At 43.1% G+C, this 15168-nt stretch overlaps 2 protein-coding genes across 2 annotated transcripts; one reads left to right on the forward strand and one right to left on the reverse strand.

Annotated features, from left to right (window-relative positions):
- Positions 1-3311: 3311 nt before the first annotated feature.
- Positions 3312-11839, forward strand: mepcea (methylphosphate capping enzyme a). The gene is made up of 5 exons (XM_084474664.1): positions 3312-3587; positions 4028-6223; positions 7590-7808; positions 8646-8769; positions 9430-11839. Exons 2-5 carry the CDS (start codon positions 4082-4084, stop codon positions 9462-9464), a joined length of 2520 nt encoding a protein of 839 aa, XP_084330790.1. The 5' UTR covers positions 3312-3587; positions 4028-4081; the 3' UTR covers positions 9465-11839.
- Positions 11840-13385: 1546 nt separating this feature from the next.
- Positions 13386-14187, reverse strand: defbl2 (defensin, beta-like 2; the record flags this gene model as incomplete). Its single annotated transcript, XM_084474680.1, has 3 exons — positions 13386-13407; positions 13664-13787; positions 14127-14187. The coding sequence occupies 3 exons, from the start codon at positions 14185-14187 to the stop codon at positions 13386-13388; spliced, it is 207 nt and encodes a 68-aa protein (XP_084330806.1).
- Between the last annotated feature and the right edge of the window lie 981 nt (positions 14188-15168).

Below are 15168 nucleotides of genomic sequence, written 5' to 3' on the forward strand. Positions count from 1 at the left end.
CCCCAAGGCCCCCCCGAGCACCCTAGGTGGGGCAGATGGTGCCCGCCGCGAGTCATGGCCGCGGCCACCGTTATTAGCATGAGAAAGAGCCGGCGCCAGCGAAAGGGAGGTGGGGGGGGGAGAGGGTGTGAGGGACAGGTACCCCTGAGAGTCTCTTCTTTAATGGAGAATAGAGGGCTGCTGAGTGACTCGTGACCCAACGGAATATGTGGGCATTTAAATTAACCCAATTAGTGCAGTGTAAACAAGGATGGCCACAAGGTTGAGCGGGATGAAGAGCAACAGTGCTGAACAGTGGTCAGTGGACTTCAGCGTGTACTGAATTGTTTGTGTATATATATAACATCATATAATGAGATCATTTTCAAGTCCTTAATAGTAATATAAATCGGCATTCAGTTGAGTGTAATCTGTTATGATCTGTAATCTGTCATGGTTTAGTTGTTGCATACATGTGTAATATAATATAACAACTGTAATACAATAGTACAACATGTTTTTTATGTGTGTGTGTGTGTGTGTCAGAGAAAGCGGGACAGAAAGAGAGAGGGAGGGAGACAAAAACCCAGAGCTAAACTACTGGACTATCAAACACAGGACACCATGGAACACAAAGCTTTTACCATTTGATCCTGGAATATACAAGGCCTGAGGTTGACTGCCTTTGGTCTAAAAAAGCAGAAACCTCGACCTCATCAAGGAAATCAGGAATACAGACATTGTTGTCCATCAAGGGATGGTCCAACTGGATGCCTTTCAAACTGCAAGTTGGGGTACTGTCCACCAAACTAGCAGGGGTGACACAAGGAATAGAATCTGCTTTAAGCAAAAAACAAATCGGCTTCTTACCAAATTACAGCACCCTAATTGACAACTAAATAAATCAAAACAAGAGCAAACTATTCCTTTGCCTTTGACTCAATTTGGCATGATGTCTGTTGTTAAAAATTATAGAAAGTGGTGTTGGACGAAAAGGCTACGACAACATAAAGTCTACGTATACAAACAACAAATGTGCAGTTAAGATAGGAAACACACAGACTTTCCACAAAGCCAGGGTGTGAGATAGGGATGCACCTTGAGTCCGACCCTATTAAACATATACATGAACCAATAAGCAAGGACATTAGAACAGTCTGCAGCACTTGGCATAACACTGCTAGTGTTATGCCGCAGTGTTATGCTGTGTGTCGTAGTGTTATAACAGACACTGAAATCCAAATGTTTGCTCTTTGCAGATAACCAGGTGCTGCTGTCCCCAACCAAAGAAGGCCTATAACAACACCCATGTCTTCTGCACAGTTTCTCTCCAACCTGGGCCTTGACAGTGAACAACATAGTAAAACTAAAATAATTATATTTAATAAAAGACCCAGCCTCCACAAATACTAATTCCACCTAGACACTGTTGCTCTAGAGCAAACTAAAAATGATAGCTACCTGAAACTTCAACAAAGCCGTGAATGACCTGAGAGACAAGGCAAGGACTTCAATCAATCTAGAGATCCCAATTAAGATCTGGCACAAATTATTTGACAGTTATAGAACCCATGTCGATCCATCGCAGTGAGGTCTGGGGTCCACCAGCTAACCAAGATTTAATAAAAGGGGACAAACATCAAATTGAAACACTACATGCAGAATTCTGCACATCTATCATCAGAGTCCAAAGAAGAACACCAAATAATGCATGCATGGCCGAATTAGGACAATATCCAATCGTTGTTAAATTACAGAAGAGACCACTAAAACCACTTTATAACCACCTGATGGAAAGTGACAGCAACACACTCCACAACAAGGCCCTTATCCACAGAGAGCTAAATCCAGAAAAGTATCCTCTTAGCCAGCTGCTCCTTGGACTCCTTGTCCACAACCCAACAACCACCCCAGCAGGCAAAACCAAATTATAAGAAAACTAAAAGTAAAGTATTTGGCAAATTGGAAAGAATCCACCAAAAATATGAGTAAATTGGCATGCTCCTTGTCCCTAAACAGAGAATACACAGTTGCAGAATACCTGACCAACGTGACTGACCCAAAACAAAGAAAATCCTTGACAAGGTACAGACTCAGTGAACAGAGCCTGGCCACAGACTAACCTGACTCCCAAGAGAAGACAGACTGTGCTCCCACTGCACACAAAACCAACTCTTTGAAGAGTTTGAAGACATTCCATATACTAAGAAACTGCCATATAGGGGGAAATAATAATGTGCGAAAACAGCGGCACGATTTGTGACCTGTTGTTGTTATGAGAGAAGGATCTCAAACTCCACATAAATAGACTCATGCCACTGGACTTTTATCACTAGCAAATCTTTGTAAATGTAAAACCGCACTTTTTCTGTCAGTTCACAATGATTTGACTATTGCGCATACCCCGCCCCCACACTGTAAATACAGTGAATGTACACTGTATCTTTACTTTATCTGTTTAAAGGAGATATTTCATCCTGTAATTTTCAATACACTTTTAGTATTCCATATTTATTTTTATATATTCAGTATTTACTATTCTACTTTTTGAAATGTACATATATATTTTGAATTTGACTTTTATTTTTGACTTAATTCATATTTTTGAATTGAAAACATTTGTTTCCCATTCCAATAAAGCTTTTTTGTTTTTTTAATTTGAATTTGAGAGACAGCGAGAAAGGTGCTACTACTTTTAGAAAAAAAAAGGGTAGGCCATAACAGACCATTACTAAAGCTTTGTCTCCCTCTAGCGGTATGAAGTCAGCTAACTGTTAAACTCTGAGAAGTTTGTCATCAATGACAGACAAGGAGTTGAATACATGTCTGATTGTCTACTCTTATATTTATAGACACATTTAATTGTTCATAAACTTGTAAACCAATCCTCGATAAGCTAGTGAATAAGTAACTGTTATCTCTAACACACACACACACACACACACACACACACACACACACACGCACACACACACACACACACACACACACACACACACACACACTCACACACACCCAGGCACGCACACACAGACACACACACACACACACACACACACACACACACACACACTCCTGCACGGCGGCGCACACACACACACACACACACACACACACACACACACACACACACACACACACACACACACACACACACACACACACACACACACAGAGTAGTTAGTATATATATTTTAACTATGTATTTATATCTATAACAGTATCACCGGACTGGAGAATTTGGCGCGGGTAAGCGGAGACCCATCTTTTGGACACATCCCACTTGTGAGTGCGGAAGGCGGCCGGATGCGCCGCCATGCCCGACTAGCAAACGGAATAATTTATTCATCCACGAACCTGCCTGGAGGGAGACTGGATTAACGTGCTGCGAGGAGTTCACTGGAGGAGTGACGGAGCAGGGCACTTTTGTGTCGAGCCAGAGGGAGAGAAGCAGCTCTGAGGCACGGACACAATACTTCACGGTGTACGGTGTATGCGGCTCTGTTGATAATATACGGTGGTTGGCGTTAGCCACGCTAACGTTAGCTCCGGTGGAAAGTGAATGGTGACAGTCCGAACGACTGGAGGCGTGGGGAGCTGCTGAGGTGGTGAGAGACTGTTATTTTGATTTTCGACACAGAATTTACGGCGCTTAGCAAATCACGTTATTTGCCAAATGATTTAAAATTCAAAATATGCACTTGGCAGCGAAAAAGCAACATAGATAAGAGGAGGGGTCTGGCGGTTGTAGTCGCTGCATGTTAAACTTGAACCGTAACGTTGAGTGTACGTTGTGGTGAGTCTTCCTCTGGCCCGCTCCTCCTGCTAGTGCAGAGAGTTGCTCAGCGCTAACCCAATAGCCAGTGAACTGTGTAGCATTATCTTCTCCTTAACTCCAATGCTCAGTCCGTTAAGCCCTTGCATTGCATGTCTGTCGCTGGTGTGTGTGCATGCATTGCAAGTTTGTGTGAAGACGGCATAGCTTTGTTTATTAATTTAGAAAGTCGACCTCGTGATTGACACTTGTGTGTTTTGCTTTGACTTGCAGATTCACAGAGGCTTCCATGTATGCATCAATATTTGGACAATAGTAAACATAGAAATGTCGGTAGACGAGGGGATGAATAATGGCAAGACGGGGTCTGGTTTAACTCCGTCTCTGCAACTATTGGAATGCACTGCAGCCTGCAACAACATTTCCATCATGACGGAGGTGAAACTGTCCGCTGACAGAACTGTCAGTTCCGACATCACCGCCGACTGTCCCGTAGCTGCCAGCTTGGTCCTGCCAAACCATACGAGTTTGATAGACACTTGCCCCAACTCTGAGAAGTTGTGTCAGAAACCGGAAGGAGATGAAAACCACATCAATCACAGCAGTTCCCTGCAAACTTCAAAACAACAACAACAACAACATCAACCACCCCCACCACCACAACAACAACAGCAGCAGCATCAGCAGCAGCCGAAGTTGTCCAAGCGCAGGAACACGGCCAATTTTGGTTTCAACCACCCAGCGTCGGGAAAGAGACGACGGAGGGCCAACTCCGAGAGCGACTCGGTGCTTCCCTCTAACTTCCTGTTGGGAGGGAACATATTTGACCCCCTGAACCTCAACAGCCTGCTGGACGAGGAGGTGAACAAGGCTTTGAATGCGGAGACGCCCAAGTCTTCGCCGCTTCCCTCCAAGAACCGAGAGCCAGTGGAGATCCTGATCCCGCGGGATATCACCGACCCGCTGAACCTCAACAGTGGCGTTCCCGACAGCAACGTGCTCGTGTCACCGCTGAAGAGTGGCGGGCGCAGGAGGAACCGCAACAGACACCATGGAGGAGGTGGTGGAGGTGGAGGAGGAGGTGGGACGGTAGTACAGCAGCTCAACCTATCATCAGATTCAGGAAAGGCTGTTGAAGGGAAACCCGCCACAGGCATGGATGTCGACCCGAGCTCGGCCCCCGCCGACTCCGCCCCCAGTGAACCCAGCGCAGCCATCGCAGAGGGGACCCCCAGTGCCACTAAAGAGCTCACCACCAAGGAGGAAGTGCAGGCGTGTGCCCCCGACCGCTCGCAGAGCGCCTGCGACGACCCCGTGACGTCGCCCGTCCTGCCTGCTGTGACCAATCAGCACGCCGGCAGGCGGCGACGCCGTCGCAACTCGGGGAAAACGGATCTCCCCGTGACGTCGTGTAGTGCGGCTGCCAAACAACATGGGCCCAGACCTCCGGTGACCCAGTGCTTTAGCACGCCAAGGACGGGAACCAAGACCGGACCTGGGGGGCGGCAACAGCAGCAGCACCACCACCACCACCAGCAGCACCCACAGTCCTACAACCAGCACAAGTCGAAGTTCCAGTACGGCAACTACAACAAATACTACGGCTACCGCAACCCCGGCGGCTCCAGCGAGGACCCCCGCCTGCGCGTGCTGCGCCCCGAGTGGTTCCAGGGGAAGGACGTGCTGGACCTTGGCTGCAACGCGGGACACGTGACCCTCTACGTGGCCAAGGTGCTGCGGCCGGCACGCATCCTGGGCGTGGACATCGACGGCGGGCTGGTGCACGCAGCGCGCAACAACATCAGACACTACCTGTCTGACCTGGAGACCCGGCAGGCCCGGGAGCAGCAGGAGGAGGAGGGGAGGAGGAGGAGCCAGCAGGCGGCTGGAGACAAACAGGAGGAGCACATGGAGGTGGAAGGCAAGGGGGAGAATGGAGAGGCGGTGGTGGAAAGAGAAAGAGGAGGAGGAGGAGGAGGAGGAGATGGTGTCAGCTGTCATGCAGAAGAGGTGGCGGGAAAGAAGGAGGAGCAGGGGAGAAAAGAGGAGGAGCAGGAGATGGAGGACCGGGGAGCCAAGGAGCTCCAAGACGGAAAGGAGGAGCGTGAGGGGAAAGCAGAACTGGGGACAAAAGAGGTGCAGGAGCAGAGGAAAGAGGAGCAGAGAACGAAGGAGGGAATGAAGGAGGGAACGAAGGAGGGAACGAAGGAGGGAACGAGGGAGGGAACGAAGGTGTGCGCGGAAGAGTTACAGAAGGAGGAATTTGAGAGCAGGAGGAGGAGGAGAGAGCTGCAGAGGAGCAGGATGGAGGAGGTGGAGATGGAGGACTGTGTAGATCCCGCCGGCGGTCCTGGAGGCTGCCACTTTCCCGTGTCTCTCCGCACCAGGGGTCCCATCGCAGCTCCTCCCCTCACGGAGAAGCCCCCCGCCCGGCCAGGAGAGTTCCCCTCCAACGTCTCCTTCCTCAAGGTAAGTGTGTGTGTGTGCGTGCGTGCGTGCGTTAGGGCTGTCAAAATTGCTCAAAAATGACGTTTGAATATTCGCTCTAAAAAAAACACTACTCGAACATCTATATTTGCGCATTATGTCAATGACGCGCATTACGTCAATAACAGGACAAACTAATACAACGAGACATAACTACTTGTATAGGTAGTTTATTTAAGTTTAAACATATTTGACAACATATTACCTACACAAAATTAAGTAAATGAACTAATGGCCAAGACCGCAGACCTCGCTCTCGCTCGCTCACTCGCTCTCTTTTTCTCTCTCACTCTCTCGCTCCCCCTCACTCTCTCTGCACATACTGGTTTAAATAAACAATAACAATAAATAAATGCTGAGTGCTGATCAAGAGTTTTATGCAAGCAATTTAAGGTCCTGACTCTTATCCCAAATATGGCAGGCTTCATTCAGTGATTGAAACAAATATAACATTAATTTAAGTACAGTGCACCCACCCGCGCACTGTGTTTTTCCACATTTGAATATTAATTTTCACCTTAGAATGTCTGTCTGTTTTTAAAAACTATTCAAATATATATTCAAATTTTGAATATTCGTTGACAGCCCGTGTGTGTGTGTGTGTGTGTGTGTTCTCTATGCGTTTAATAATAATATCATGGCAGGATGTTTGGTAAGCTGATTTTTAAGACTATGAATATCTGTAAATGGGTCTTGTTTATTTAACAAAGCACCAAGCATGCTGCTTATTATGAATACAGCTATCATGACATCATATCATGTCATATTAACTTTGGAATAATGTTTATAGATTGACTTTTACTTTGAGATAATAATGTAATATATTATTTAAGTTTCGTGTCTGGGAGGTTTTTAGGAATTGGATTTCAGTTCATCAGGAAGATTGTTCGAGATATTATAATCAAGATATATTTTTATTTAATTTTGTTAATAAATTGTTTCTCTTTTTAAATATTCCTAATTATAAGTCTGTGTGTGAATCTAGCCTGGAGACAAACCGAACAACATCCAGTAGTATTAGGGCAGTTCTATGTTACTTACTAGAGATGACCAGAATATGTCATGCAAGTTAAAATAGATGTTGTTGTGCATGATTGTTATAAACAACATCAGCCCTGCCGATATCAGAACAGCAGAGTCGCTCACTAGCTTCCGTGAGAGACTCAAGACTAGGGCTGAATGATTAATCGAATTCAAACCGACATTGCGATGTAATAGAAGGCTATCTTGCTCAAAGAAGCCTCCGGGTTAGAGTGCACACACAGGGGATCAAACTGGACATTTCCCCCCTCCTCTCATACCTTTTGATTGTATTTTTAAATGTGGTCATGTGATGTGTTGTTTCCAGGCCAACTACGTGCTGGAGAGCGACCGGCTGCTGCTCACCCAGCGGCCCGAGTACGACGTCATCCTGTGCCTGAGCGTCACCAAGTGGGTGCACCTGAACTGGGGCGACGAGGGGCTGAAAAGGCTCTTCCAGCGGGCCTACCGACACCTGCGTCCCGGGGGGCTGTTCATCCTGGAGCCCCAGCCCTGGGACACCTACTGCCGCCGGAATAAGCTCACCGTAAGAGGAAGTGATGTCATAAGCGGAGGGAGGGAGAGGCGGGGGTTAGAGGAGGCGGCTGAATGATTTTAATAACTTTTTTTTACATGTTTTTGCCAGCAAATCACTTGAGTTGATCTAAATCTTACCTTGAACTCAAATAGTTGTTGACCAGTTCCTGGTGGGTGGGAACATTTATCCTACACATACATGTTGATTACATAACGTGTAAATATTTGAATCCTCATTTTTCTAAATGGTCTTTGGTAAAATGATGCCATTGAAAAAATGTTTACCGTGCCAAGTCTATAGCTCAAATTTGAAGTTAAAGACCGGGTAAACCAAGAATAATTATGGGTTTTGAGTTTATAATACCACAGGAAAATATATTATTAACCACCCTGCCAAATTTGAAGGACTAAAAAAATCGCGAAGTATATAAAATTATGCTTCAAAGTTGATGAAAAATGAGCAGTAACCCCAGGCTCAGGACGGTGGGGGCGTGTGCGCTGCAGGCCAGGAAACCACGCCCATCACCGGAGAGGTCCAGCCCCTCCCAATCTCAAAGCTGAAAATGGACAGCAGGGGGCGGGTTTATGTGAGTATGACCGCTTTACGTAAAGCGGTCATCGATGTAGACCCGCCCATTTTAAACCTGCACACAGAACATTCTCTGAGGCCTAGCTCCTCAAGGAAATGATGAATGGGAAAAATATTTTTTACATGTTTTGAGGGACACATTTAAGGCCTAATTAATATGATAAGAAGAAAAATACTGAATTTGGTTTACCCGGTCTTTAACAGTTCCAAAAGGATTTAATCAAAGACTTTTCGATGTTTTCTATTGCGTCTTCACAGGACGTCATTAGCAAGAACTACAAGAGCATTCGCCTCAAGCCAGACCAGTTCACCAACTACCTGACCACCGAAGTCGGCTTCGCCAGCTATGAGTTCATCGGAACGCCTAACTCTTCGGCGAAGGGTAACTATCTCAGACGAATTTCCCTTGATTTGTGTCCAGCTGATGTGTCGATGTACTATGTTGAGGTGTGGATGCACGATGCTGAGGTGCGTGTGCACGGTGCTGAGGTGCGTGTGCACGGTGCTGAGGTGCGTGTGCACGGTGCTGTGGTGCGTGTGCACGGTGCTTTGTTGTTGTGCGTGTGCAAGTGGGAGTGTCCACCTAGATGTGTGATGGATGGTAGACTGATCTATCCAGCATACGTCTAGGTGGACACTCCCACCTGTGATGTGACCACTTAAACACAGGAGACGGCAGATTTTGAAACGGCTTGTAATGGCTAATCACACTCGCACCTGGTGTCATATTATCACCCCTTTAAATCACTTGTTTCTTTTTCTCTTTATGCTTCCTACATTTATTCTAAAGCTGTTCATAATCTAATTCCACCTACAGTATCATCATGCATTTAATTCTTCTATAGCAGAACGCTATTTTGCGTTCAGTACTTTTCATCCATATTTATCCAATGATATTAAAGATAATTTATCGATTGACTTTTTAAAACAAATAGCATGCAGGGCTCCCAAAACACAGTATTTTCAGCCTCTCACCCTTGACCTGGTCAGCTTCCAGAGCTCCTTAACGTTAACCTAATCCCCTCTTTGCCTGTTCTCCCAGGTTTCCAGAGACCGATCTACTTGTTTCACAAATGACCGCACTGCCTTGAAGATCCTTGAAGATCATTGAATGTGAGTGAGCGACCCGCCCCTCCCCAACCGACGGACTAGGATTAATTACACCCCGACAGATACCAGACCCCCCGCAGAGCACACAGATGGAGACCAGGACCAACACTGGGTGATCATTTTTACACAGATCGAGCCCCCTCATCAAGAATAAAAGGTTTCAAACTCTTTACGGAAGGTCAGACTTCAGATCCACTCCAATGGAACTTCCCTGCTGTGGGCAGTTTTTTAGTATTGACTACCTTTAACCCAATTCCGTAATGAGTATTTAAATGTTTTTAGTATATTATAATTACTCTACACATTTGATGTTTTGTAAATTAGGTTTTGGCATGGCATTGCTGATGTTTTCTTGTTTCGTTTTTTTAGTTTGGTGTCATCAGAACAATTCCAGCCTTTCGATCACATTTAAATGTACAAATGTACAGAAAAAATATTATTTGTTGTTGTTGGATCAAAGCGTATCTTGGGTTCATTCGAGGTGTTGGACTTCACAAAGTGAAAGATTTATGTCTGATAGAATAACACTCTAACATTTTTTATATTTTTGTAATCTGACCCTCTGTCTATTTATATGGACGAGTTATTCCTGTCGATCAAGGTATTGACAGTTAAACTGCTCAGCAGGGAAAGGCTATAAATAATACAAAGGTGGTTTTGAGGTTGTTACTTTATGGAAATTATTTAACAATGTTAGGGTACATTTATTTGCTATTTTTTTTATATTTTCTTCAATTGCATAACATGAGTAATTGGGTTATGATGACACCAAAGCAGGGCAGCCAGCAGCCAGCCACCATTGGTCAACCTTTATGATTATTAAACAAGAAAACATCAGCAATGGGCTTTTCCTTGCCAAAGCAAAGCCATATCTATCCTATATGATATCCCACAAGATCTCAAAGATGTGTCAATAACTCTGCAAAAGATTTTTACGAAGACCTTTGTCTTTCTACGGAGAGGTTAAAGTGTGATCTGTTTATTGGCCTTTCATGTGTTCAACCCAACGTTGGAAGTCCACGTTTAAACTGTCGCACACTGGAAGTGCTCCAATGTTTAGCCATGTTGTATCCACATGCGCTCTTACTTTGAAAATCTCCTCAAATAAATGTTTTTTTATTTTTTATGAAAAATCAGTTCAAACTCATATTTTGAAAATACGTTGGTACCCATGGTTTTTAATAATTTGTTAATTTTTGGTTAAAACTTGTTAAAATTACACATTATGACAGTTCAGAGGTCATGGGCTTTTGTTTCCCTTTCATGAAAAGTGATTGATGTAATAAAGTTTTGTTTTATAACTTTTGTTATGCCTTTAAATATGTTGAACTTTTTTTTGTTATGTCAATTTTTATTGAATTTTCATCTTGTTTTCATGTTTGCTGCCAATGTTGTAGGTCAGAGTTCTCGTACCAAAGCTTATCCAGCTCTGTTAATCAATATATTGCATACGATACTAAATGCTTCCTGCCCAAGCCAGTTCCTTTTTTTGGTTAACTCATTTAACAAAGGGGTTGTCATCTAAAGACACTTTGAGTATGTTAAATATCTCTTTAGAAATAAAAGTACCCTTTCATAATAATTCTGACTAGTTAAAATATTTTTCTTATATAAATCATATAGACAATATTTAGGCTGTTCCTCTGTTAAATAGCAGATTACATTATATCATTTACAGATTTAAGTAGATGATATTTTGATCTGTCTACAGAGTTTATCCCACCCCAAGTCAGGGTATCCGCCCAACTTTAAGACAATCTTAAAGTTGTGAGGCTCAAATAAAGTTGAAGCCCTATTTTTGCCATTCAATATCAATTCATATTCAATTCATAGCTTTTTTTGTTTTACTGCAAGACTAACTGTTTTATGAAGCTCATTTTGTTAGCTTCCAAAACTGTTCTCATGTTCCTGGTTGGATTATTCAGGATGGCCAAATGTGAGATGGAGCAGGTGTCTATTTGAGTGTCATGTAGTCTTCATGGTCGTTTAAAGACATAAAGATAAAATGTACTTTTATTAATCCAAGATGGATTAATAAAGAGGTTATTTGCACTGATAAAATTGTGGGAATTCATATATTCTTTGTAACTGTAGATGACATTTATGAATTGACATCTTTCTGCGTAACGTGGCAGTTAATTAACCAGATAACATTCAGAGTTTTAGCATGTCTTATTGGTTAGATTCCAGAACCATTCAATTAAATGGTCTTTGTTTAACTCAAAAATGTTGTCAATACATAAATCCTGTCTACGGCAGCTTACAACTGCGCTTCAAACAAGCACCTTAACCTGATGGAAAAACAATTATTTTGGAAAGTATTTTAGGGAAACGTGTTTTTATTTACATGCCTCAAAGAATCTTTTAATTACAAATTATTAAAATGATCTCCTGTGTAATTGTCTACTGTGGTGGAATCACGCATGTAGAATGTATTTAAGGACAATTATAATACTTACAATTCACATTTACAAATATATTTATTCTTTACATTTTCTTGCCAAAAGGTCAATGCTGCTTTATATATGCTTTTGTAATACTTGCATTATGTAAAAGACACCTGGCACACCCATCTAATCAGTTAGAAGTGGATCAGTTTGTTACACACAGCACCACCTAGTGAGGAAGGGATAGAATTTCACATTGTGCATGTCAGGCTACATCTAACTGCAGTTCATACACAACACTACTCACCTACTTCAGGAACTGGTTTGAGAATTAGAAGTGTGTGTGTGTGTGTGTGTGTGTGTAACTGACTTGACACCAGTAACTTGCTCATTCTTGTCGAGCACAATCTGAGGAGTGCTTCTGGTGCAATAAATAAGTTCAGGTTGCCCTCGGGTAGTCAATGCTAGACAGCCAGTGTGTCAGCAACTCTTCAACTCCCATTGAAAAGGTTCTGGGTACGAGCCCCAATGTCTGCTGCTGACTACCTGTATGCATCCTTGATCCTTGCCCTAGCCCCTATACCTGCTGCTTAATGACCTGTATCTGGATTCACTCTAATCACATAGGATATAAATATCCAGAATAGAGCACAATCATACCAGAATTGTAAATAAAAAATGTGGCACAAGTAAAATATCAACCCTTTACGTCTAGTGTATGTGTTGTGTGTGTTCCAGTGCCCCACCCCCCCGCCCCCCTGCCTTGCTGTTTGCTCAATGATCAGATGGGGAAGATCGGCTTCATGTAAACAGCTTTGTGCACACGTGCGCTCCATTGTGGCCGTGCCATGCTGCGGATGAATAACAGATTCGGATGAATAACAGATTTGTGCACAAAGCAGCCTCTGTGTTGACTGATGGCCCATCATCCAGCTTTAACCTTTACAGACCCAGGACAGCTTGGCATCTTCAGACATAGATGTCATCCTACAGTGATAAAACATTGTCCATGGTTGTATAAAATCACAAGCTATGGTTTTAAATAGTTTTATAGTATTGCTTGTTACTATAAATAACTAAACTGTCATGCCTGAGAGTACAGTACTCTGCAAAGTCACAGGCCACTATAACTTGAATAATTTTAAAGTTCACCATTCTTATTTTATGAATCACATTTCGATGTATAAACCCAACCCCTGACCCATATCACTTTATACCAAACTCAGAGAACCGTGTTTGTTTGCCTGCATTTATTTCCATCAAATCATTTCTGAAAGCAAAGCTTTAGGATGAATTAGGATGAATCAGATAGGATGAATTAAATTGCAAATATGTAAAATATATAAATAATATAACACTAAGTGCAACTGTGGAAGTTAAAAACATCAAGTGTACTGCACACACAGCTTAAAATGACCTATGTTTTCCACACGTGAATCAATTTAATTCCTCCATTTGTTCAGTTTATCCTGCAGGAATAATGCAGGATATGCAGGAACTGCTAAAACCGCATCGCACAGCACCTGTAAATAAACAACAACCACAAAATCAACCACACAACTTGCGTGTGTAGTTCAGCACACAATTGGATTGTCTGCATCTCACAGCATGACTTAAACCTATCCAAGCAAAAACAAATGTCTTGCCTAATGAATTAAATAAACTCTAACAACATACATTTTTTGGAAACTTATATTCATAGAACCATCTATGAAAAAAAAACTTTCTATGGTGTGTATAACTGAACTACTTTATATTAAACCTATGTCTAGGACCTACCTGTATCTCCGTGGGCAACCGTGGTGTCCGACGATGTACTCCTGAGCATAGCAGAACCGTCTGCAGAGTCCTCTGTAGCCACATGTCCAGTACTGCGCCTCTGCATCCTCCGTTGCTGCCAATACTATTCGCCAAAACATAAAAGTAGAAAAGACATTCATGATGCATGGAATACCATATGGACCATATGTGTATGCGTTATCACATTTCAGTTGATTGTTTACAGTAAGCCGGACTACGGATGTTTGATGTATGAGGGTTGACTGAATCTTGAATATTGTGTACCCCATACTTGTTCACAATTTGTTACTTTAACTCTGGCATCTTCATCTTCTTTTGCCTAAAAATATATTTGTGCATATTTGAATAACTTTTTAAAGAGTAGGAATATGGAAACAACCACACTATTATACCACACTATTATTGTCAGCAGGGTTTATGCAATAGTGTGGTCCTGTCTTACCCTCGCTGGTCAGCAGCACCAGCAGGAGGACTAGCACCAGCAGTCGGTGGACCCTCTTCATGTTTCAGGGTGTGGGACAGGCGCGCTGTGTGCAGACAGTAGGCTGCTCTCCACCACCACCGGGGGGGTAGGGAGGGGGGGGTTTATAAACGGCTGGTCGGACATAGGGGAGGGGCCCCTTGACGCACTCTGTCCGGAACCACAACAAGAAGATGAGTTATTTGTGAATGTTGCTGGACAACACTGTGATGAGTCTGGTAGCTGTCATCATTACTGGTGGGTTGGGTCAAATTAGATGTGGGCTCTCAGCCGTCTCCTGTAGACACAAAATACCTTATTTTACTATTGATTGTGGTCCTTCATGAAAAATGTCATATTTAATTCACTCAGGTCCCTTAAGAATTGTTTGTGTTGTTGGCTACTCACATGAAGCCTGTCGCTGGAATAGGGACGTTTAAATCAAATCAAGGAACAAAATTCACCATTAGCTCTTTTAAACCAAGTTAGGCCTACTGATTAAGGGCCAACCCGCTGTCAACTTAAAACCTGCTAACTGTGTAGGTGTGTGGCTTCCAGGCTTTTTAAAACAGTAGTGCCATCTGTGTCAGTGTGCTCTCGTCTGGACATGTTCATGTGATACTGCTGATGCTGTTAAAGTACACTTTTACTTCACAAAACACACAGGTCCAGTGACGCAGGGACTTTTGTTAACCGAACAAACACAGACTTGCTCACAGACAGATGCACGTGTATAGCGTGCCCCCTAGCGACTATGACAGGCAAATAATAAACAAAACAGAAATATTTTGTTTACTTCGTTTGTCTTGTATAAGACCTATATCATGTTGAAATCAATATGTAGCATACCCCATTAGTTGTGGAATTGGCTCATAGTTATTATACTAGATAATACCAGATATACAATATATACTAGATACTTTCTCAGACACATTCAGTTACCTCATTAAAAATAATCAAAGTCATAATGGATCGTCATTTAATTAAACCATTACATTTTAAACCGAAAAACTAGGAAGTAATA

Source organism: Micromesistius poutassou (assembly GCF_964030765.1).
Source record: "Micromesistius poutassou genome assembly, chromosome: 10".
Taxonomy (NCBI): Eukaryota; Metazoa; Chordata; class Actinopteri; order Gadiformes; family Gadidae; genus Micromesistius; species Micromesistius poutassou.